We start from the raw sequence: 25746 nt of genomic DNA, 5'->3' as shown, positions 1-25746 counted from the left end.
ATTGTCGAGGCTGGGGACACAGATGGGATGGTTGAATGACCTCTTGACCTCTTTGAGTGACACTGACCGCACATCTATCTATCTATTGATAGAGGATGTAGAGCAGATGTCGTGCTCACTCAAATGAACCACTGTGGATGGCTTTGTTAAACTGCACAATCATTTGGACGTATGAGAAAAAGGAAATCCCTTGAGTGCAAGTAAAAAGTGATCATATTTTGATTTAAAGGCATAGCTGGACATTTTGAGAAATATGCTGATCTGCTTTCTGGCAGAGATTTAGATGAGAAGATCAATACCACTCATGTGTTTGATTAATACACATGAAACTACTGCGAGCAGTTTGCTAAGCTAACAAAACCTACAGGATGTAATATCCTGTAAAACTACAACCGCTGTTCTTTTACATTCCTGTTTTTCTATGGATTAAACAAACAATACATTGTGTGTTGTCTGGTGGGCCTTTGGACAGAGCCAGGTCAGCTGCTCTCCAGTTTCCAGTATTTGTGATAAGCTAGTGGGTCCAGTGGCTCCTGGCTGAAGCTTGAATATTAAAGGGGCAATGTGTAAGATATGTTCAGCTAAAATATTGAAAGAAAGTAACTAACATTATCAGCAGAATGTGAAGAAACAGCAGTTTTAACGTTACGTCAAAGATGTCTGTACTGGTTTGCAGAAATGTTTACTGATATTAGCACGCTAACCAGCTAGCCCTGGCCTTTCCGGTCTCTTAATACCACTTTGTACTGCGGGAGGTGAGAGTCTAATACCCCCATAATCTCAGCTATAAAAGCGGTGAGTTCACTACTTAGACAAAAATAAATAAGAATAAAACATTCAAAGTCAAAACAAAAATAAAAATAGAATTACTGCCTCATTAACTCAGTTCAACATAAACAAAATAAAACTCACCAAAATAGTTTTCATTTGTTTTTACACCCCGTCTCTGGTTTGGTCTAAATAAATCTGTTCACAGCTCGGCTATCGCTTCACACCTCTCCTGTCTCGTACTGCCATGTCTTTTTGTCCCCAAAGTCATAGTCCTGATCGGACCCGCTGTAAATCACCTCAGCGCCGCATCCGCTGTCTTCGAGCAGGCCATCAATCTCAGAAGTTGTGGTCAGTCTGGTGTCTCGCGGAACTCATTGCGTTCTACCGTCAGTGATGAGTGCCACTCAGCTCCACAGTTAGTTAGCAGTTATGCTGCCCCCTGTAGTTTTGGAGCTACCTTCAGATTCTGGTCGTTCCTTACAAATGACAGCTTTAACAGATATAAGCTTGGTGTTGATCTTCTCATCTAAGCTTGTGCTAGGAAGGTGAATTAACGTATTCATTAAAATGTCAAGATATGATTTTAATGAGAATTCGTCAAGGCTTGTAGTTTGGAGTGGAGAAAAATTAAAATATCCAGTTTGTTTTAGTCCAGCTAACAGTAGTTAATGCACAGTGGAGGGCATGATTCAGCAGATTTGAACAAGACGAGGGGTATTTTAATATAAAACCCCAGTGCAATTGATATGTTCATACATTTTGATGATTTAATTTGCTCCATGAGATCTGAATAAGTACTTCTCATGAGAAAATTGAGAAGATTTAGATAAAAAATAGCTATTTGTTTTTCTCTATTGATTCCCCGGAGCTTTAATTAAGATTGTCTGAATGTGTAAGCCTAAAGCTTACAGCTGCTGTAGCCCACTGTACATGTAGGAAACAGAAAAGGGGGTGCAGGTCATCCTGCTTCCATGTTTGAGTTCCTCGGGGACCCATGTGAACGCTGCCAGAGGATGTCCAGAAGGTAAACCGTCCCTGTGTTTAGTGAAAGTGTGGATGAGACAGACTGCAGGGTCACGGTATGGGGAGTCAGTGCTTTTTCCTAATGACACCTTAAACAAGACAGTTCAAGAAAGTGCCCACACTGGCACTGGCATTGAATTGCTCCTGTTCAGCCTTGGAGTTTAAATGACCTGCATGTGGTTTCCAGCCCCCCCTTGCCTGTGCCTCTGTCCTTCTCATGGCCCCTCGTTGTGCTGCTGTGCTCTATTCCTTATGGATTTCCTCTCACTTTTCTACAGTCTTCCCCCTCTTTTTCACTCAATCAGTCATTGGCAATAAAATACAAAGTTCCCTATTGTTAGATAGCCAGTTATTTTGGTCTTATTTAATTCCTCTTAAAATCAGGATTTATTTAAAAAGAGTGGGAAGGCTCCTAAATATTTACTGTTTGTTATGTATCTAGAAATGTTATGTATGTAATCTGTCAGTTTTGTCCAAAATGTATTACTACCTATACCTAAATTTAAATATTTTTTAAAGATACGCCTCTTTAAAGTTAATTCACATAAATCCCTGATTTTGTCGGGATGTTAGACACAGGAAGTACTCACAATATCATACCATTTAAGTGTATTGTTAAATGTATTATTCACTAATTCACTTGCATAGTTTAATTACATTTATATGAAACCAGTGGCAGCTTCTTGCCTAAATCCAGTCAGTCACCGGATATTTATCAGTGGTAGATCCCTAAAACAAATGAGCATTTTAGCAGCAGTTGTTGTTATAAAACATAATTTCTAGTAGAAGTAGAAACTCCAAAGATTCCCACCTGAGGCATCAGCATCTCCTGTATCACCTGCGTGGTTTGTGTACGTGTGTGCGTGGCTGCTCCCCAGGCCTGAAGACCATTGTGGGCGCCCTGATCCAGTCTGTGAAGAAGCTTTCGGATGTGATGATCCTGACCGTCTTCTGCCTGAGCGTCTTTGCCCTCATCGGTCTCCAGCTCTTCATGGGCAACCTGCGCCACAAGTGTGTGATCTGGCCAATCAACATCACCGAGAGCCACCTGGCCAACGGCAGCAAGGGCTTTGACTGGGACGAGTACATCATGAACGACAGTAAGTAGAGACACGGCTTCACCAACAGTGAGCTGGCAGCCATGTAGGGGTATGAGTCAGCCCATATGCTGGAAAACAACATGTGATATTGGCGTTGGATGGACTAAAAGAAATGTATTTGAGTGAACTGTGCTGAATTGAAAATGTATGTGCACAAAAGTCAGAAATTGGTCTGAGTGGCTTGACAGACCGTTGCAGAATAAATAACTGTGGCTGCGACAGAATATGAGCGAAATGACTCATAAGTTGTTTTTTTCTTCAGCCAATTTCTACTTCCTGCCTGGCCAGCTGGATGCACTTCTCTGCGGGAACAGCTCTGACTCTGGGTGAGTTGCCTCCTCTACCCTCCTGCAAATGCTGCTGATCCCACCAAGACCTGCTGTAGCTCTTCTATCCGCCTCAAGTCAGATTGCGTTATAAGTAAATAGTGCTGAGTCATGTTTGGGCCCGGGGGCCCCCCCTCCCTCTCTCTCTTTCTTTCTCTCACTCTTCCTCCACCCCTCAGCCGCTGCCCGGAGGGCTACACATGTATGAAAGCTGGGAGGAATCCAAACTACGGCTACACCAGCTTTGACAGCTTCGGCTGGGCCTTCCTGGCTCTCTTCCGACTCATGACACAGGACTTCTGGGAAAACCTTTACATGCTGGTAAGAAGGCATGTAGGCATTTATAAACACTGATACAAACAACAGGACCTATAAACAGTAAACCTACACAGTAGTGCTGAAATGATTATTATGAACTGTCTGGTTGTTTACTGTTTATGTAATGAGTACATTATAGATATAGATCAAACTAAAAGCTCATTTTCATCTGTTGTCCCTTGGCAGAGGCCACCACTGATTCACAAATCACAGAGGAAAAGTTGTAGTAAATTAAAACCTTTGTAAATGAAAGAAACAAAAGTAGCACAAAAATTAATACAATTAAATAAACACCATTATGGTAATAAACAAAACAAAACAAAACAAAAATCCCAACATTGTTTAAAACAAAGGAACCATCGTTGCAAGAAATGACCAATCAAACCTTCAACACTGTCTCCTGATTGGTTGATTTGTAGAAAAACAATTAAAAAGGTAATTGGCTTAGCTCTTCAGATGTAATTTAATTTAACTTTATTTACAAAGCCAGAAATCACAAATTTCCATCTCCTGATTCAACAACTCACAAAACTGAGTCTGCAGACTGTCGACAAAGAAGTAGCCTTCATTGTTTACCGTTTACTGTATTTGAAAAATGTTGTCTTCTTGATCAAAAACAGGCAAAATGGAAATTACAATTGTTCATCATCAGTATAGTGGCATAGAGCTTGTTATAAGCATATTACATATGATTTATTTGATATTAGATTGAATTAAAAAGGACTGTTGGCCCTTTGTGGAGGTATATATTCTACTTAGCGGCCTTCTAGTTTTAGTCTGTTATCATTCTATGCACACTGCAGGTTATACCCTAAACCAAAAGGGACATGAAAGAGAAGAGCAGATATCCTGTGAGACTTCGGTTCACCGGCAGAAAATACAAATCTGGTACAAGCTCACGTCCTCCACTGAGTCCCCGTTCTATTGCACGTCTCCACCTCTCAGACAGAAAATGGTGGCTCACTGTGCCGCTAGTTTTTTTCCCTCGTTACCATTTTACTCATCTCTTTTGCCCACTTTAGCCATGCCACGTCTGTCCTGTCTGTCAGCTTGTGCCACACAGAGCCTGTGGAGACACTCCTGCCTCCACATACGGAGGCCAAGAGGAAGCATGAAATATTAACAGCTCAGGATTACAGTACAGCCAATGAGGGAGATGAGACCTGATGGGAGCGTTCCTGCACATACTTCTATTTTTGTCTTTGAAATTCAGCTCCAAACTACGGGCTCTCGCTGCTCTTGTGTACAGTATCCTTACAATAACGCAGCTGTGTTTTCTTCAGATGTTCTAAAATGAAATGAAATCCCCAGATTTACCACTGAGGGTTTTGTTTTTTTACCTGCCCACATGAGATTTGGTGATGTGTGGGACTAAAAGACAGCAATTTTGACTCCTAATTAGTTGTAAGAAATGTTGTTTTATAGACACTTCCAGCGCTCCATGTCATCTACATACATAATATATGTGTGAGGGAATTTCACTTTTCTATCCCAGGAAGCTCTTTCTTTTTTTACACTGCTCCCTAAAGACAGTAGTCCTCCTTTAGAAAGGAGGTTGAGAACATTTTAATGTCAGTGTGGGGTCCCTTTGTCACACTACCATCTCCTAAATACCTCTGTGATTTAAACAGAATAAGAAACATGCCTATTCACACACAGTTTATCAAAACTCTGCTCGAAACCTTCATTAAAAATAACGGTAGCCATCATTAAGAGTGCAGTTTTTTCAAGATTTTTCCAGAATGTTCTCATTTTGCAGTGATTCGCCTCTGCAGCTCAGCCTCCTCACTTCCCCATCTCCACTGGGGAAAGCATCCCAATCCGTAGAAATTGTTTGGCTGTGTGCTGGCTGGTATAGTGTGCATGGGAAAGTAGGTCAAAATGCATATCTCATGGCTCCCCCTGATGAACAACACAACCTTGGGCTCATGCTGAGAACCCTAACGAGCACAGGATGTTAGATTCTTCCTGTGCAGACCAAGGGCATATGGTTTTGTATCAGTTCATCAGTGTATGAGATGTCTGTAGAGCTAATTTCAGCATATATGTCCACAAACTGACATTTTAAATGTAGGTGTTATTGCTATGTTTGTTGGAGTCTACGGTCCAGAGGGAACCACAAACGTTCATGCTGTGTCCGCTTTTGCGCCTAGAAATTCCCAATCAGGCCATTCTGCCTGCTCTCTTTTCCCCACCGGCAGCTGACTTTATTTATTTCTGACGAGTCATGGTGAGAGATGAGCAGCGAGGCTGTTGCGCAGCGTGACTCGGGGGGTTGGGGTTATGTATTCGATGTCATGAGTGTCTCTTCCCTTACCCCATCCTCTCTCACCCTACCGCCCAACAGACCCTGAGAGCTGCAGGGAAGACCTACATGATCTTCTTTGTGTTGGTGATCTTCGTGGGTTCCTTCTACCTGGTGAATCTGATCTTGGCTGTGGTAGCCATGGCCTACGAGGAGCAGAATCAAGCCACCATGGAAGAGGCCCTGCAGAAGGAGGAGGAATTCAAGGCCATGCTGGATCAGCTCAAGAAACAGCAGGAAGATGCTCAGGTTAACCCCTCTACAAGACAGAGCACCAAAATAATCTCCAAGTCATGCTATATTATTGTGCTGACTTCATGCATCTTTGCAGGCTGCTGCGATGGCAACATCTGCTGGCACGGTGTCGGAGGACGCGGTGGAGGACGACGGAGGAGGGCGTCTGTCGTGCAGTTCCTCCGAGATGTCAAAGCTCAGCTCCAAGAGCGCCAAAGAGCGGCGCAATCGCAAGAAGAAATGGCGGCAGAAAGAGCAAGAGAAGGAAAAAGGAGACAGTGAAAAGTTTGTCAAGTCAGAGTCGGACGACGGCAGCAAGAGGAGCCGCTTCCGGTTCCCAGATAATCGCCTGGGTCGAAAGTCTTCCATTATGAACCAGGTGAGGAGGATAACATCTCATCCAATGTTGAGATTTATGTTCTAGAAATGAATGGAAATTAGTCAAATTTAATTTGATGAACTTCGTAAAACATAAAATATCAGAACACAAATAATTAATTGTGTTGATATAAGTAATTAACTGGGTACCAAGTTTCTTGGTGATATCTATTAGTTTAGTCTTTAAAACCTTTTTTTTCCACCTTATCCACCTGTAGTGTTTTGCCTACAGATTTCTGCCTCTGATTCAGTTTTGTCAATGTAAACAGCGAGGTTTATTGATTGTCCTGAGTCACTGGCACATATTCTACAGAATACACATTGTTATTCAGTGCAAGTTCTGAATGCTTTGCGCACCACACATGAAACTCTATCTACCTTCATTGTACCCGGTTGGTCGCAGAAATTCCTCAGACAAAACACCAGCATGTAAACGTCAAAGTATCTGCATGTCAAGAGTAGGAAAACACATGATTTTTCTTGAGGTTAGGTGATGATCGTTAGTGTGAAAACAGAGACCACAGGAGCAACAAGAGATGATTTTATTAATATCTCTATGAATAGAATATAGATGTCAGTGAATAATCCAGCTGCAGGAAAGTTTCTGTTCATATTGTTTCGACTTGGGTTTGGATGACTTCAGATTTAGACATTGAGAGTGCTGCAGTCGTACAGTGTGGTGTGGCACGAGCTCACATAGAGAGGAGCATATAGTGGCCAGAGGTATAGAAACACACGTCCAGGCTCTGAATTATTCACGGCAATTACATCAATGTTTCAAAGGGAACGATCCTGCAGCTTTGTTTAGGCCTTACTCAGGCACTGCTGGTTCTCACTCGCAGTTTTTTTTACTTTACATTCACCATCAGCACAGGTAGATATTTGTTGTGTGTAAAAGTAAGGCTGGCGTCCTCTGTGTGCAGCTACGATGGTAATATTCGGATCAATACTCGCAGCAGATTGATGTTGTCATGACTCATTGGTGCCTCTACATGTTGTTTCAGCTGCCCGTGTCTCTGTCCTGTGTATGTGTGACCTTGACAGTGAAGCATATCACTGACCTAATTATGTATTTCCGCCTTGTTTAATAAGTCACATGATTGCTCCAGCAGAAAATGTGTCCTAAGGGAGGAGCTTCTTGTTTGCAATGAATTTCCCACACCCCACAGATGTTGCCTTTCATCATGACCTCCAGAACTGATGACAAATGCCTTAAAAATGAAAGAATTGATGGTGCAATCAACTGTAATTCAGAAACACCTTGGACTACAGCAAATGTCACCTCTCCACACGCTTCTTCTACCTCCAGTCCCTCCTCAGCATACCCGGCTCACCTTTCCTGTCCCGCCACAACAGCAAGAGCAGCATCTTCAGCTTCAAGGGCCGCAGCAAGGACGTGGGCTCGGAGAACGAATTCGCGGACGACGAGCACAGCACGGTGGAGGAGTGTGAGGAGCGTCGGGGCTCCCTGTTCAGCCCGTATCGGAGGAGCAGCTACAGCGGCTTCCACGGCAAGAGGAACAGCACGGTGGATTGCAACGGCGTGGTGTCACTCATCGGCCCTGGGCCTGGTGGACGCCTTCTGCCTGAGGTGAAAATAGATAAGGCAGCTACTGACGACAGTGTAAGGAAGTCAATGAGTAGACCTATCTAGGCATGGCCCCCCCCTCTCGTCCGTTTCTTTTCTTTCTTGCTCTCTTTCCTCTACTCTGTCATCTTTGCAAGTCCGTATGTATCTCTTGGCTAAGCGCTCGCGCCTCCCCTCCCCCAGCCCCTGCAGTGTATGCTGCCCTCCGACAGTAGGCAAAGGATGGAGAAAAAAAAAATTATGGTGAAAATACTATAGCCAACCCTGGATTTGATAGGTTAGTGGAACTGGGTCTATCAATGACTTCCAGGCAATTTTGTTGTTTGATTTGAACGATGAATGTCAATGTTTTGAATGTTCATATCAAATTATTTACCCATACACGCACCATACTGTACTCACACTATCATACAGGCACCAATCAAACATATTTTGGCACATGTATCAAAGCCTGATTAATATTTAATACACAACTTCATGTGTGCAATGTCACCAAGTTCCTGTTTAACACATTTTAGTAATGAAACACAATTTTTATTTTGTTAACAAACAGCATTTAATGATGAGTTAACGTGCTCCAGTGTGTTGATGTGTTCCTCCTCCAGGCATCCAGGTCCTCTGCTAGCCTGTGTGGGTAGATCTACAGTAGGAGGCGGAGGAAACAGAGGGGACCAGCACTGTAGAGCCACAGACAATTATATCTGCTTCCCAAAGACACTCTTAATATCCCAGAGCAGATACACAAGTAACACACACCATCCTATCAGGCCTTAAGTAATACAATTTAAGACTAAAAGGAGGGCTGCTGTCCTTGTCTGTCTTTACCTTTTCTGTTTTCCAAACTCTCCCTGGTCAGAGTTAGTGGATTAGTTGTGTCTCATTCTAGTTAGCATGGTAGATTTAAAAACCCTAAATTAAAAACAAGCATGACGTAGAAAAGTAGAGCAATGGCTATGGTGTCTGTAATTTCCTCTCCTTCTTTGACTTGGAGCATGCTCGTGCATGACAACTGGATGGATCTGAACTACCTGCCTCCATATGATCTCTTTACAATGCTCTTGACTTGATGGTTGCAATATAAGTGTATGGTTTCAAACTAGGAAGATACAATAGCGCCAAATTTGTGAGTAACATTTAAAAAATGGCCAGATTTGGGAGACATCTTTGTAAAATAACCTAATGATTATATTGCAATGGCAGCAAAGCCTCCATTATTGCATGACAGGACTGAAAATGCATTCATGCAGAAGCAGTTCTCCTCGCACAATAGCTCACTCACAATCCATTTATTATTTAATCGGGATGAGCTAATTACATTCAAACACAATTAGGTCAAGTAGCCCTAGACCACTGCTCCCACTTTGGCTGAGACCTGCATGCATTTACAGCGTACACACATCTTCCTGAAACCAGCATTTAGATAGTGAAGAATGAAAAAGAAATGCCCCTGTCCCCACTCCCCTTCAAAAACATCTGACCCTCAACTACTTTTTCCTGCCAAATGCTGTTGTGCACTTCCCTCCGCCGGCCACCGGTGGTGATGTGGGATGGTGTTCATGTCCTCTCCATGGGTGCTTGATTCTTCCTCTCCTCCTGACAGCCGACTACTGAGGTTGAGGTGAAGAAGAAGCTGTCGGGCTCCCTGATGGTGTCTGTGGACCAGCTCAATACCTCCTTTGGGCGGAAAGAGCGGGCCAACAGTGTCATGAGCGTCATTACCAACACACTAGTGGAGGGTACTGCCACTTTAACCCAGCTATTTAACCTGCTCTCTCATTATTCTTTAACTAGGGCTGCTCTCATTGATTAGTTTGACATGAATTTCCTGCTTATCTGCTTTGCATATCCAACAGTACCAGATACATACAATGCATACAGTTTTTTGCTATCATTTGATACCATTTGCATGCGGTATGCTCGAGCACGCACGTATGTTTGATTTTTAATGTGTGATCCGCGCTATGTCTTCAGAACTGGAGGAGTCTCAGCGCAAGTGTCCGCCATGCTGGTATAAGTTTTCTAACACATTCCTGATCTGGGAGTGCTCCCCCAACTGGATTAAGATCAAGGAAATTGTGAACCTGATTGTCATGGATCCCTTCGTGGACTTAGCCATCACCATCTGTATTGTCCTGAACACCCTCTTCATGGCCATGGAGCACTACCCCATGACCCCGGACTTTGAAGACATGCTGTCTGTAGGCAATCTGGTGAGTGGCAACCTGTTTGTTCTTTTATTTTTATCTGATTCGCAGGTTTTAAATCTCCTCTACTTCTTCCTTGCAGAGGTGTTATTTTTAGGATCGTAATTGGCAGCCCTTTCATCGCCGATTAAAAAGAAAACACATTCTCATCCCTGCCCCTCCCCTGCTGCTGTCTTGTGTCCACGTGTTTCTTCACACACACGTTTCCTGTCTTCTCCTTCCATCTCTCCTTCTCTCCTCTGGTTAAGTGTGGCTGCTGTGTGCTTCAGTGGGACCAGCCTACCTCTCTGCTGGTTGGCTGACTGGTGGAAGGCCTGTATTAATATTTCATGGAGCCTGATCGATGAGGTGCTCTAAAATGGTGCCTCAATCACGACCTGGATAACTCAACCTGGCCATTTTCACGAGGGTTTTTAGGGAAACTGAGTTAAATCTCGCACCATGAGGGTTGTTTTTACTTTACACATTTGGAAACTTAGAAAATTAGATTAGTTTTGTGTGTGTGTGTGTGTGTGTGTGTGTGTGTGTGTGTGTGTGCGTGCGTGTGTGTGTGTGTGTGTGTGTGTGTGTGTGTGTGTGTGCGTGTGTGTGTGCATGTTTGTGTGCGTGTGTGTGTGTGTGTGTGTGTGATTGCCTACATAAACATAGACAGGTATAAATTAACAATTGAAACAGCACAGGGATGTTATTTACCACTTCTGCTCCAGAATAATTTACCAGTGAAAGCCAACCGGTCACCTTGATTCAATATGAGTCATCGTCTTACACATACACTCAGAAACAACACACACACATGCACACCCATACACGTACTTACACTGTGCATTTATTCATTATGTGGGTCTATGATTGAGGATAACCCTCAGTAATTTATTAGAGCTGTTACGGGGCCACACCACAGAAGTGCCATTTCATCTTTAGTGACTATAGAACAGCTGGTGCACACAAACACACACACATACACACACACACACACACACACACACACACACACACACACACACACACACACACACAGGTAGTCCATTAATATTCCGTCACTAGAAGGATACTATAATGTTATTAATTTTTCTTAAGTGTAAAGTCATAGTCATTGACTGTATATAAAGATGGACGACATATTTCCACTTGCTCCCACTGTACAGAAATTGAAGCCAAATCATTCTGGATATGTCAGGATATATATCTACCATCTTGTTGCTGGTGACGTCATGTTGAGTTAGGGTCTGCGTAGCAGTTATCAGGCGTGGAACCACAGTTTCGTACCTGTCAGAAAAAACTAGAAACCATCTTGCAATGAGATCACACAAGCTGACATTCCGACCAATGACTACTTAGTTGTCGCCGCACTCATCTTTGCTTGCCTTGAAAGCTTGATGCTTTCAAGGCTGATATTGACCACTTGAACATATATCAGTGTGATAAAGACTACCTAAAGGGACTAAAAATCTCTTTGATAAAAATATATTTGATGTGTACTGGAGGGGGCAGGGTTTATGACCTATTCTGCAGCCACCCAACAGGGGGAGATCGAGATGTTTTGGCTATACTGTTGGGTAGCTGTTATGTTGTCCACCTTTATATACAATCAGTGATCAGAACAAATATAAACCTCACCACTCATCATGCTTCACATTCTCATGTGTCTTGTGAATCATGGTGTGAGCCAAATCTATTTGTTTAAATCTTTTCTCTTTCCTACCTGCCAGGTGTTCACGGGGATCTTCGCAGGAGAGATGCTTTTCAAGCTGGTGGCTATGGATCCGTACTACTACTTCCAGGAGGCCTGGAACTGTTTTGACGGTTTCATTGTGACGCTGAGTTTAGTAGAGTTGGCTCTGGCGGACGTCGAAGGCCTGTCTGTGTTGCGGTCATTCCGATTGGTAATTCATTTTATCTCCTAACAAAAACCAAAATGGAAAAGGCATGTGGCATTAACATTTTAGCAATAAGAATACGCACATTTTACAGTTTACTTTGTTCACTGTATGTTCATCCAGACAACATACCTGTATGTTTATACAGTTGTAACTTCACTAAAAGCTCAAATGTTGTGACTGAATCATGTCCCTTCTCCTTTTCCCATCCACCCCTTTTCAGCTGAGAGTGTTCAAGCTGGCCAAGTCATGGCCGACCCTCAACATGCTGATCAAGATCATTGGTAACTCAGTGGGAGCCTTAGGGAACTTGACTCTGGTGCTGGCCATCATCGTCTTCATCTTTGCTGTGGTGGGCATGCAGCTATTTGGCAAGAGCTACAAAGACTGTGTGTGTAAAATCGCTGCTGACTGTGAGCTTCCCCGCTGGCACATGAATGACTTCTTCCACTCCTTCCTGATCGTTTTCCGGGTGTTGTGTGGCGAGTGGATTGAAACCATGTGGGACTGCATGGAGGTGGCGGGGCAGGGCATGTGCCTTATTGTCTTCATGATGGTCATGGTCATCGGCAACCTGGTGGTGAGTATCCAGACAAACAGCTGTCTTGTTGGCTCTCTAAGCCATCTTTAAAGAATTATAATGTGGTCAGACAGAAATTAGCACTTGACATACTGATTTCTTGTTATGTGTCCACAAGGTGTTGAACCTGTTCCTTGCCTTGCTGCTGAGCTCATTCAGTGCTGACAATTTAGCTGCGACAGATGACGACGGCGAACCCAACAACCTGCAGATTTCCGTCAGGCGCATCAAGATTGGTATCGCATGGATAAAAGCGAAGGTAAGGATACTGATGGCCAGTCTTCTAAAGAAACCACCGATGGAGGACGAGCAGAAGCCTTTGGATGACATGATCGACAAGCTGAATTGCATTGCTAACCACACCGGGGTGGACATCAACCGTGACCTGGACTATGCCAAGAATGGTAACGGCACAACCAGCGGTATCGGCAGCAGCGTGGGCAAGTATGTGATCGATGAGGACCACATGTCGTTCATCCACAATCCCAACCTGACCGTCTGCGTGCCCATAGCTGTGGGAGAGTCTGACTTTGAGAACCTCAACACGGAGGACTTCAGCAGCGAGTCGGAGAATGAGAACAGCAAAGAGGTCAGTGAGAGGAGAGCATGTTTATATGATCCACCTTTAATAGTTTATCACATCAGTAATCAGGCAGGACATGACAAAAAACCCAGCAAACATTGAGACATATGACTGTTGTTTCAATGTCCAATCAAGAAGTCCAAGTGTGGTTCAAAAATAGTTCCAAAATGGAAGTTGTTGGGATGTATGATCCCAACCATTTAAAAACCGAATACATTTTTGAGAAACATACATGCAATGACACGATCAATACTTGATTGTCTGTAAAAGAGGGCCATTATGGTCTTTTATTGGACGTGAAAACGTCACCATCTGGCCATCTGTCTCATAACCAAATGAAAGTATTGGCGGTGGACAGGGACAGTTTTTGGCCAAAGACTCAACATCACAGTCCAACTAATTTTTGCTGGGAACAGACTGGAATCAGCAGCATTCATAACAATAAACCATTGTTTTCCAAGCCCTTCAAAAATTAGATTTATGGAATATACAGATGTAAATATCAAAATGCTCCATGTGTTGTTGTTTTTCTAATCCTCAGCTGCTCTGTGTGCTATTTCTGCAATCAGGAAAGTAAAACCATCCTGAGAAGGGTGTGGATGCCTACTCTGCTCTGTTCGGACACTAATATTTCCCCATTACTCAATCGAGTCATCTAGAGTGGCTGAAGCAGGCAGGCAGTGTAGATGAAATGGATATCTGCTGGTTTGTGTTTCTGGACGAAATGCATTTATAAGACTTTCAAAGCAGATGATCTGCCATTTGATATTCCATTCCAGTGTTCATGTGGATGATATATGATGTTCCGGATTGTTATGGTGTCCATCTCAATCTGGGAAAAAACCCTCTGTGATCAAAGAGCACTCAAATTCTTTTCATTTTATAACGATAGAGCCAAGACAATTTGGTAATAACATGAATTGCACATTTCCTGACAGGATCCAGAAACTTTATGAGTTCAGCTCCATAATCAGAGATTGTTTAGCTATTCGACGGGAAGTGAAATGTCTCTGAACCACTGAAACTTTGTGTTTGTGTCTGTGTTTGTCTGTTCATCTATGTGTGTCTGTGTAGCTGGATGACACCAGTTCATCAGAGGGAAGCACGATCGACATCAAGCCAGATGTGGAAGAGGTGGTTGTGGTGGAGACGGTGGAGGAATACATGGAACCAGAGGCGTGTTGGACAGATGGTAAGACCCCTGCTCCCATCGCACCCATTACGTCCACTCCACAGCACAGAGACTCCCCTGGGCTAAGTGGAGAATGATAGGGTGGCGGGTTGAAGGACAGTTTCATTATGAAGGATCACTCACCCATGAAGACTATTTCACTAGCAAGGACCACACCGTCAACGAGATGCGTTTAAGGATTTATTAGTGACAAAGGAAAACGAAGTGTCGAAGATCTTGGTTCTTTTGAGTTCTTCGAGTGCGTTGTGGGGATTCTTGTAGAGAATCCGCCGCCGCTCCCGGGTAGCGACGGACCCCCTCATGGATCTACGAAGGAGAGGAGAGAAAGAAGAAACAGGGAGAGATGAATGGGGTGGGGGGGAGGGGTGCAGAATACGAGAGCGAAGCAGAGGAGAGGGTCAGGTGGTTATTTATAGAAATGCGGAAGTAGGCGCTGTTGAGGTGTGGTCCTGCTCCTGAAACTTCGCCAATTAAGCTTCAATAGTGTAACCTATCTATGATCCTTTGATCCTTACACCGATACACATCAACAAAAAACTTTAAACATAATTGTTAATATATTGTTTGATATTGAGATAATAAGACCAAAGGGTGGTTTTCCTGCTTCTGTAATGACAAACGTGGATTTATATATATCTGCATATAGTTAAGAGGTAGTATGTCACTGGGATTTTGCAACCCGACGAGGTCCAACTGAATACAAACAGGCATTTTTTTTTTTTTTTTTTTCAAACTGTAAAGATATTTTTTTAGGATTTTGCAGGCAAAGTCTTTGCTTGAAAAATTGTCAAGAAAATAAATTGACCCCCAGCATTGGAGAGGGTGCACTGTGGTTCTTCACTGAAGAGATGTTTGATTCAGACTTTAAAATGCACGCAGATGTATAAAACAGGGAGTCTGGAGGTCCTTAATAAGACTTAAAAGGTTTTACATTCAGTTTCATATATATTAGTCCTTACAAGTCTGTGAGTCTTGTGAGGTCTTACTTAGGTCCACAGACATTTACCCTTATTTAATTGATCCAATTTTTTATTTCGTTTTGTCAAAATGATTCAAGCTCATTCCTAATGGAACAAATCGTGTTATAAACCTACTGATGAACATTCCTTTTTTTATTTTATCAGCAAAAGTAGATAGATCTCACTCACTCTAATAACCATATTCCTACATAACACCGACCTCTGCATGCAACCGCATTTAAACTTCTCATCTTTGTACTTACAAAGAATAAGAATAAGAAAAGAACGATTTGACCAAAAACTTACTCTTAAATTTGATTGAAAATTATTCAGAGGTTTTAAAAAGTATCAAATTTAGGTGTCTGTATATCTGTATATCGATATCTGTAGATCTCCTGTAAGGAAGCTGTGCACTCTGCAAGCAGAAAAAATATATAAAAATTCTCAAAAAAACATTTATTAAAAGACGATTTTGACAATCTGCCATACGTATCTCACCATATCAAGCGATGTCCAATCTCATGTTTCCTCCTGTGTGTCCTCAGGTTGTGTTGCCAAGTATAAGTGCTGTGATGTCCCCATCAATGCGGGCTGGGGGAAGTATTGGTGGTTCCTGAGAAAAACCTGCTACCTGATTGTGGAACACAACTGGTTTGAGACCCTCATCATCTTCATGATCCTCCTCAGCAGCGGTGCCCTGGTAAGGAGGCCCACGTTAGCATCTGCATCCTCTGTCACCTCAGAAAAAGACTGTGCAGTTACATCAAACCTTTAAAACATCTTCAAACCTTTGATCTGAACACAATTAACCTTTAACTGGAACAAACATTTTCTTATCAGAAAAAATCCAAAGTGGATAACATTTCAAAAAAAGATAAAGGTATTGGTAGTAATTAAAGGTCCCTTATTGTAGAAAGTGAGATTCTTGTGTCTTTTTTAATTACAAAAAACAATTTCGGCTCATTTGATTAAATGAGCTGTCAGGACTGCCACACCCCCAGCAAGCCAGGGGTGCAAAAAAATCAGCAAAACAGAGACAGACTGACAGATAGCAGGTAAATAGAGGTGCTGTAGCAATGGACAGGAGGAGAAAAAATAATGTGTTTCATGAACATTAAAGCTTATAAACATTATCTAGTAGATGTATCAAATGAATGTATGAATCCGAAAATGAGCTTTCAAAGGGACCCGCACGTGTCTACAGTGTGAAACAAGTCGATCAGTTTGGTTGCTCACTCCCAGAGCTGCTGGGTTGGGGGAGGGGCCAGGCTTGCCTGAGATTAATGGATTGTACCATTCATCAAACAGAGGATCTATTTCTGGAGATGGAGTACAGTCTTGTTCTCAAGCGTGTCAAATGCAACTAAAATAAGAGCAAAGAATGCTGTAAATCGCCATTCCCCATGAAGTTACTTGAAATATTTCATGCCAAATATATTTTTTTTACTTGGAAATCAATGTTAGTGATCAGCAATGAGCGGGTTGTACTGCTGTACACAATTCCATTAGTAGAATCATAAATCATGAGGTGTAATATTTCTCTTGCGGTTTTTCGCCCTGGCTGATGTGTATTTCTCTCCACAGGCCTTTGAGGATGTGTACATCGAGCAGAGAAAGACCGTCCGGATCATTTTGGAGTATGCCGACAGAGTTTTCACCTACATCTTCATCCTGGAGATGTTGCTGAAATGGGTCGCCTACGGTTTCGTCAAGTATTTCACCAACGCCTGGTGTTGGCTGGACTTCTTCATTGTGGATGTAAGTCCAGCTCTTGTTTACTCTGTCGTGTGTGGTTGACTAGAAGAGACGTTAACATACTCCTCAACCACACCCTGGTCCAACAGCAACACCCTGGTACAAAGATGCACACAGGCATTTAAACAGCAGAGCTAATTTATGCTGTTTTAACTCTGAAAAGTAATAATTTCTCTTAAGATTTATTAGATTGTTATGAACCACATCATACACATTTCATAAACTACACAGATAGAGGATATGATATTTTATAACTCTATTTTAGTGTTGCCTGTTGGGTGTGGTTAGGTTGAAAAGGTCAGGTTATTAATTGTATATCTGCTTCATGGGATGCATTAGGTGAAAGGGCATGTCGATACAAGAAAGGAGCCTTTTTATAGAATTAACTCCCACGGTAAGGACAGTGTTTTACAAGACTGTATTTCAGTCTGTCCACACATGCCAGAGTCACCTTTTACAACTCCATCAAGCAACAATCCCTATGTTTTACTTGGTTTATCACTCTGAGATGCTTGAATATGTACAACATTTACCTGCTTTGTGAATTGAAACACAAGCAAGAAATCGTCTGTATCAATGTTTGTTTGTTTTACAGACAAGATTTGAAGAAACTATTCAAATTTAAAACAAGTTAGAACCAGCTGATGGACGACCAAAGCTAATTGATTACAATCATATCCAAGTCATGTTCAGAGCAATGTCAAAGAAGTGTCTCTGTAAAACTGTCTCTGCCTGTGTCTCTGACCTGTAAGGTGTTTGATATGTGCCTTTGTCCTCTCTCTCTGTGTACTTCTCTGCTCCTTGTGTAAAGTCAAGTCTGAAAGACCAGAACAGGGAAAATTCTTCAATCCATTTTTTGGTAGTGACCGGTGTTGGGTTGAAAGTTACAAAAGTAACAAAAATAAAGCGTAACAGTAATATATTTCTTTTAGCGGTAATGGAGTGATATAACGCATTACTAATGATAATTCAGTAATACATATCTACAGTTATGTCATGTAACACCTTACAATCCGTGTTAACGAACATAGTGAAGCAATGATCGTATTGATATAGGCTATGCGTGTGTTTGATATAGCTGAACCTATAAGTTCTTTGTTCAGTCTCTGTTTCGTAGGCCTAATGATGAAGCCTAATCCTCAGAGCGCACTCAGGGGGAGGCGTCATTATAGGCAACATTATAGAAGGTGTAGGTCTGTTGTGTTTCATATGACTAAGCCTGCATTAAAAAATATGTATTCCTATGTCATAATATATCAGACTTTGATCCTTTGTCTGCCTGCTTATCCCTTTATCCAAGGCTATTAATTTAATCCAAAAGATAAAGGCTATTTAATTGTTCTATGTAGGTTATTTGGGCATTTGGTTGAAAGTAACTAAAAGGGAGTGTAACAAGTACTATATTACTCGTACACATAGACAGACAATAATATTGTAACGTAATGTATTACTTTAAAATTAGGTGAAGTATGGCGCGCCGTTTAGCTCAGTTGGTAGAGCATGCGTCCCATGTGCAGCGGACCTGGGTTCGACTTCCGGCCCGGGTCCCTTTGCTGCGTGTCACTCCCCCTCTCTCTCCCCCTGTTTCCTGTCACATCTTCAGCTGTACTTTCAATAAAAGCCATAAAAAGGCCAAAAAAAAAATTATTAAGTTAAGTATAATATGTTGCATTTTGAAAGTAACTTGCCCAACACTGGAAGTTACACACAGTACCTTGATTATCGTTGATCTGTTTTTAAGACGACATTACCTCAGATTGTGAGGTTGTTTAGATGTCGTTGAGGGATTCCAATGTGTACTTTTCTACAAGGAGTAATCTGCAGTGAGTGGCAGCATGGATTGAATACGAATTTCCCTGACTTCTGACTTTCCCTTGAACTAACCACCTCTCCGCAGTGTCCAACACCTCAGCCAATACCTGTGAATGGACTCCTATCAATGGCCAGAGGTTGCCATGTTGATTCATTATAAACTCCTGTGACCCCGACCCCATGCAGCAAACAGACATTTACATTACGTTACATTACACACCGTAAATAAGGTACGCTTAATTTTTTAAAGGAGAAATATTATGCTTTTTTTCCTTCCCTTCAGTGTGTTACGTAGGTTTATGTGCATGTAAAAGATCTTGAAAGTGAAAAAACAGAACATAAGTTCCTCTCTCCCACAAAAAACACTACTCCTGAAACACCTCATCAGTAGTCCCAATTCTGTGACATCACACTATGTCATCATGTCACACATTTGCATAATTTATGCCTAGCAGCTAGTTTGGCACGTAGGAATTCATTTAGCATAGCATAGCATAGCTGCATAGTTGTTGTTTGTGGTGCTGGCTCAGCCATGTGTTTGCTGACCAATCAGAAGGGACTGGGTATTTGGGGGGGGGGCTAAAAGAGATCGTTTCAGACAGAGGAATAATACAGCGTTGTATCCCCAGACATTATGAGAGAACTGAGGTTATGCATTAAAGCATGTAAACCTATTCTAGGAGTAACTATTATGAACCTGAAGCTGAGCACAATATGTCTCCTTTAAATCGTAAGTTCTCTATTCATGCACTTATAAAAACATTAAGGTAAAAATTACACGTAAATATGAACATACTTGCTTAAGATTTCATCTTTTTTGGAACCATAGTCTCAAGGTTGTCACATATACACATAGAGCTCCTATCATCCTATCAATCATAATCACACACACTGTACTGATTCTGGTTACTGCCATTGTAGCCTCCCTCCCTGTAGGTGCGTTGTCAAGCCCAACACTTGGGACAGTGCAGGGCGCAACGTTTTCCCAAGTTGTGACCACGTCACAAAGAGTGACATCCCTCCTCGTCCCCTCTTTCCCGGTCCTCCTCCTTTCATCCCTTCTTGAAAGTGTAACCTCAGGAATGTGGTGATATTGTGCTGAGATGTAATGATGGTGGGTGACAGGCGGCCGGCGGTAAGTTTGGTCTTCACTAGCGCTCCCCCTCCAAAAAAAAAAAGAGAGACTTGTGCTTGATGAGTCTTGGTTGTGTGTTGTCACCTGGCTGTGCCTCTGCTGTCCTGTGTTGTGGGGTGAAACCTTTTTGCCATGGACTCAGACGATGGGGGGGCACCATCATTAAACCGGCCTGTATTTTTCTCTTGAGTGTGAGTGTGTACCTCCTCATTTCCCTTGTGTTACTGTATCTTTCTGTTACCCATTTGATTTGTGTCTTCCTGGTTTTCATTATGAGGATGTTTTTGTTTTTTATCATGTATTGACTTAGAAATGTGGCGAGAAATGTAAAGTGACTTAAGAAATAAACTGCATCACTCCTATATCAGCTCTTCAAAATGACATAATAGCTAGCGTAAACAGTTTCTTGTTCAGTAGTGACACAGAGGTGTGTAAGTGTGAGAATCATAGGTGTCATATTCCATTCATTTTTCTTTTTTACTCAGGTTATTATCATTGTTTTGTTGTGTTTTTCCCTTTGCTTTTAGTTTGTTTTATTTCTGTTTGGTTTGTGCTGTCGTCATCATGGGATCACAGCCCCAGATGTCATTGGCCTTGCCTTGCAGAGCTCTGTGAGAAGGACGTTGAGGCGCTGAGGTCACTACCACACAGCTGGCCCAGCAGGGGGGCCAGAGGCCAGGCACCCCAAAGGGGGGCTCTCCAAGGGGTCAGGCTGAAGGTGACAATTACCCCAAACACTGTAGTGTAGATCAAGGCAAAATCTTTATTTTACTGTCTGCCCACTAGAACAGCTGCTGACTTATCCAAGAGGCCAGGTTATTGATTTCATTCGGGGCGTTGTGCCACAGAGTAAATATAAATACAGGCCCTGATGTTTGAACACGAGCCAACATTCACACATACATTAAGAAGTCTGTAGCCTGCTGCCACCTTTTCTGCTGTTCTTAATCATAGTTAATGTAATGCATCCCACCCTCAAATGGTTGTGAAGATGTTCTTCTGTAATCTAAGTTGATGATGGCATCAGTCAAAATGAAGATTTTGCCTGTTACAAACCTCCCTCCGTGACTTTGGTAAGCTTTGGATGTTGTGTACTTCTTGCGGTGAGTTTGACCGGTTGGTGTCGGTGGCTGGTTGGAGGTGCTTTCACATGTGTTCACTGTTGATATTTTTTCCTTATTTGTAAGGAACTGGTACTTCTCCTGTTTCAGTACCTTCAGCAACCAGACCGGGAAAATTGCAGTTTGGAAAATATGAAAATACTTTTGGAGGATACAATCCCAAACAGATTTCTCTCTATTTGACTGAATTTAAAAGACATCCACCCTCATTCTAATTTTTTCTTCTGCCCACTCCTGCATTTTGCATCTAGAATAATCTGTCTTCAGCCAAAGAAACGCTTCCCTGTGCAGCACACAGAGACAGCCTGAAATGGCCGTCTTTGCACACTTGAAGTGACTTCATCAAGGAGTCATTCTGCACTTCTCATCACCCCTCAAAGAACATTAGTGCAGCATATTGACCGCACTCCACATTGTCCATTTCCTCTTTTGTTAACAATGCAACACTGTATATGTGTTCAGCTTCGATTAGCTACATGGCCCAGAGCCAAAGTAGACTGACAAACCATAACACAGGCCTAAATTTACATTGATTTAATACAGTAATAAGAGTTCTGTACATTAACAGTGCTGCTGTGAATGGCCGCGTGTACAGTTTAGCAAATCAATTAAAGTGTTTTTAATAATTAATAACACACTATGAAGTGTTCTATGGCTGCAGCGATGCCTCGGTGGCTGCTGTCGGACGTGGAGAGGGGTCGCACCAGTTTCTTTGAGGTCGTGTGCTGTTATTGTTAACCGTGTGTAACTCGACTCTGTTCGACTCTGTGTATTTTTTGTCCTTTCAGTGCCATCCAGTGCTAATAACACTATCCGATCTGCCCTTAACCTCCATCCCTGTTTTCTTGTGCGTGGTTCATGTGACTGTGGCTCTCCTATTTGACTCTAAATGCTGTGTGAGATTTTTTTTATGTCTGAGAAAGCAAATGGCAAAATGACACACTTGTACATGTTTACTTGTATTCTTTCTCTTAGGTTCCGTTAGTTTGTCTGTCTTAAATTATATGGGATTTTATGCCTCAGCCCGAGAGCGACATGGAGAGACAATGTTAGAGGGGCAAGGGTAAGGCTCTCAAGTCTGTTGGGTTTTTATCAGCTTCTACAGGGTAACCTCTCTCCTTCCCTCCCTCCCCAACTCCTCTTCCTCTGCTCTGCCCCAGTCCCTTCGCTTGTAACTTTACTAAAAATCATGTAGCACTCTTTTTCTGCCTAATTTTACCCTCTATATGAGTCTTATGTCTCTATCTCCTCTCTTTCTCTCTCAACCACAAATTTCTTTGCAGGTACAAAGGACTTTTCACATCTCGTCAACTGCCCCAAAATAACAGACAAACAATCCCTCTGGCCTACTGCTACTAAAAATACTACGCACATAAAACCTATACTAAACATTGACCTTCTCTCTCAGTGTATATGCATGTATAAATGCAATATTATACATGCATATACATGCATAGATTTATGTGTGTATGTCAAGCAACTCTCCGCCTATGCCAGGGCCGTCTCTCTTCCCTAGTGAATATTCTCACTTCTAACAGTTTGGAACCTCTTTTGCTTCTCTGTTTTTGTGTAGGTGTCTATAGTCAGCCTTGTAGCTAATGCGCTGGGCTACTCCGATCTAGGGCCCATTAAATCACTCAGGACACTAAGGGCCTTGAGACCCCTCAGAGCCTTGTCACGTTTTGAAGGGATGAGGGTAAGATCCAAAGCTAAGCAGCTGATCCTTCCGCATGCCCATTCAACAGTTTAAAGCATGCTAGAACTGATCTAAAAAAACAAACTTAAGAGGACAAAAAAAAGAAAAAACCCTCCAAAAATATTTGGGGGATTGTTTTTAAAACCAGGAAATGAAAGCCAAGAAGTCACCTTTCCATGCGCAATCCTGTACCATGCCTTTGTTAGAGCGAAAGAACAAGTCATGATGCAGCTGGGAGACTGAGTAAAGTAACAGTAAAGTTGTATTGCCAGCAGAAACAACACGCATTTCAATTGAATTTCAAACAAAAATCTACATACAAATTGATTTGACTTATCATAAAACTTACCCAAAGAGCAACAGAAATATGTGTTCACAAAGCTGCCTCATCACATAAGTGACAACCTAGAAATTCTGATTACTTCATCTTACGTTGTTTCTTCTTGATTGGCCAAAGTGAATGTGGAATTGGTCAAAGCTAACCAAACATACCATCTCATAGAGCATCCAAATCAACAATTAGCTCTTCATTTGGCCTGATTCTCAACCACTGCTTTTAATTGAGACCCCGCCCCCTCCTCTCCCTTCCCTCCCATCCACATGCCCACCCCTGCTCACATAAACCCCCTCCCCTCCCCTCCCCTCCCCTCCCCTCCCCTCTCCTCCACTCCCCTCCCATCCCCTCTCCTCCACTCCCCTCCCCTGCCCTCCCCAGCTCACACCATCCCTCAATGCATCTGGCATCGAGAACAACCAGCAGGAACCAGGGAGCTGCAGGACACCAAAACCTCGGCCCAGCCAGTCACAGCAAAACTGTGCATGCAGGGTGGCTGCAAACAACCACTCAGTTGCACCTGTGGTTGCTTTGACTGTCTCTTCCTAAAACACACTGATTGGTCGTTTCTGTGACTGGTGGTAGCGATAGGTTGCACCTGGTTGTTGTCATCCGTAGTCCCTCCTGTCCCTTTCTATCTCTCTGACTCTTGATCTCATTCTCTGTTACTACTCTTGGACTTGTTGCATTGTCTTCTAGTTCACCTTAGCCCCTTCCCCACCACCACCACCTCCTCCTCCCACTCCTCCTCCTCCTCAGCCCCACATGTACTGCACTGCGCAGCACCCACCCCACCCTTCCACTTTCCTCCTCTTCTTCTTCCCCTTTATCCCTCCACTACTCCACTCCACCTCGACCCGGTTCGGCTGGGCCGGATCGCTGGAGGGTCACCACACTCTCTCCTGCTTGTCCAGGATTTTTCTGCATCAGGGACTGAGACAGAAACCACACACTCACAGTGTTGTGGCTTTGGGAGGAAAATATTTGTGAAGCTTCTGCCAGTGTCAGCACCGTCTGATCTGCTAACAGTCTATTCTGGTGGCAGGTTATTATTACTGCAAATTTTTTCTAAAAATCACTTGCATTAAATTAAATAGTTTTCTAGTGCCTTCCTTTGGGAATGCAGGCAGAAGCTTAGCAAATATGCTAGGCTGCCATTTCACACAAGGCATTACTGCTGTCATGTCATGGCACCACATACTTTAGGGCATACAGCAGGCCCTGGCTTCCTGTTGCCTTCCACTCCCACAGGAAGTGAAACTGGGAGGCAACAACAGGCCCAGTTGAACTCTGACTTTTGAGTGCTGGGTCAGGGTGGGTGGTGGCCCAGACTATAGATTGACTAGCACCACAGTGTTAGGACAACACTCTCAACCCTAGACAATGTGTCGCCCCCCCCCCCCCCCCCCCCAATTCTTTCTTTTTAGCACATCCCAAAAATGACAGACCAGCGGGAGAAGAAGGCTTAGTGGGTGGATTGATTGTAAATTAATCGTGTAAAAAGTCTCATTCATAGCAAATATCCAGCGACTAAAATGTGATGCCGTTGCACATGAGCAGACATCAATGCTTTTAGGCCCTGGATAGGCTTCATATGGATGTTCTCACTAACTTAAATTTTATAGGTTTAATTTTGGGATGGGAAATGGACCTGTCAGTGAGATAATGTCATTTTTGGGGTTGGAAATCATGGCACAATTTCTTTAATATATAGAGTGTATTAACGCCAATACCAATGCCCCTGTGAATGAGCTCATTCACTGGGTGTATGTGGTAAGTGAGGTGAGGGTGGCCCAGTAATGCAAAGGGAAACAGGCAGAGGAATTTGATCCTGCTGTATCAATTTTATTACTACGATGTCTATGTTCATCAATTGAGTTACCATTTTGTTTGAACTGAAAATGGGAAAATTTGAGGTCAAAGCGATAAATAAATGAATAGGGAAGTACATGAATGGAGAGATGACACCGTATGAAAGAGATTCTGGAGAGTTAGAATGATGAGAACTTTTACGTCGCCGGCTGGTTGAGTGTTACAGCACGATGCATCGCAGAGGCAAATCCAACAGCGCCGAGTGAGTGCAGCGCAGCTTCAATTGGACACATTGCACTGCTTAACATGCAATGATTACGGGCTGCTCTGACTTTTGTACTTTGCTCTCTCTTTCTCTTAATGCTGCTTTGTAACCTCGGTCCTACTTTTTTGAGCAATGCATTGTACAGGAATGACAACATCTTTACCCTAGTTTCAGCCAATCCCCTATTTTTCACCCTTTTACCTGACGAACCTGCTGAAGTTTAAGATGACAAAGATTCTGAAATATTTAAACCTCAAGGGGCCTTTGGATATGACCTCTGAACCCCAATCACCTTTATCACGGCCGCCTGTGCTGTAGATATTTGTCAGACACCCATGCAAACCATGAAATTATCAGAATGGCTCGTCAGACGCACAA

General features: G+C 42.7%; 1 protein-coding gene across 7 annotated transcripts in view; it reads left to right on the top strand.

The window, feature by feature from the left end:
• scn8aa (sodium channel, voltage gated, type VIII, alpha subunit a) overlaps positions 1–25746 on the top strand; it is a 50707-nt gene that overhangs the window by 14553 nt on the left and 10408 nt on the right. For 5 of the 7 annotated variants that reach the window (XM_030422680.1, XM_030422683.1, XM_030422685.1 and 2 more), the window contains 15 exons: positions 2673–2894; positions 3157–3220; positions 3400–3541; positions 5886–6092; positions 6175–6456; positions 7765–8079; positions 9644–9779; positions 10015–10253; positions 11957–12130; positions 12348–12704; positions 12823–13293; positions 14362–14479; positions 15984–16138; positions 17023–17196; positions 22835–22957. In XM_030422680.1, the coding sequence (XP_030278540.1) occupies positions 2673–2894; positions 3157–3220; positions 3400–3541; positions 5886–6092; positions 6175–6456; positions 7765–8079; positions 9644–9779; positions 10015–10253; positions 11957–12130; positions 12348–12704; positions 12823–13293; positions 14362–14479; positions 15984–16138; positions 17023–17196; positions 22835–22957 (3179 nt within the window). The remainder of the gene's footprint in view (positions 1–2672; positions 2895–3156; positions 3221–3399; positions 3542–5885; positions 6093–6174; positions 6457–7764; positions 8080–9643; positions 9780–10014; positions 10254–11956; positions 12131–12347; positions 12705–12822; positions 13294–14361; positions 14480–15983; positions 16139–17022; positions 17197–22834; positions 22958–25746) is intronic. The other 2 variants (XM_030422687.1, XM_030422686.1) reach the window with 1 other exon arrangement.

Source organism: Sparus aurata, chromosome 7 (genome assembly GCF_900880675.1).
Source record: "Sparus aurata chromosome 7, fSpaAur1.1, whole genome shotgun sequence".
Classification (NCBI taxonomy): domain Eukaryota; kingdom Metazoa; phylum Chordata; class Actinopteri; order Spariformes; family Sparidae; genus Sparus; species Sparus aurata.
The sequence above is the reverse complement of the archived record's forward strand: the minus strand, read 5'-3'. Positions and strand labels throughout refer to the sequence as shown.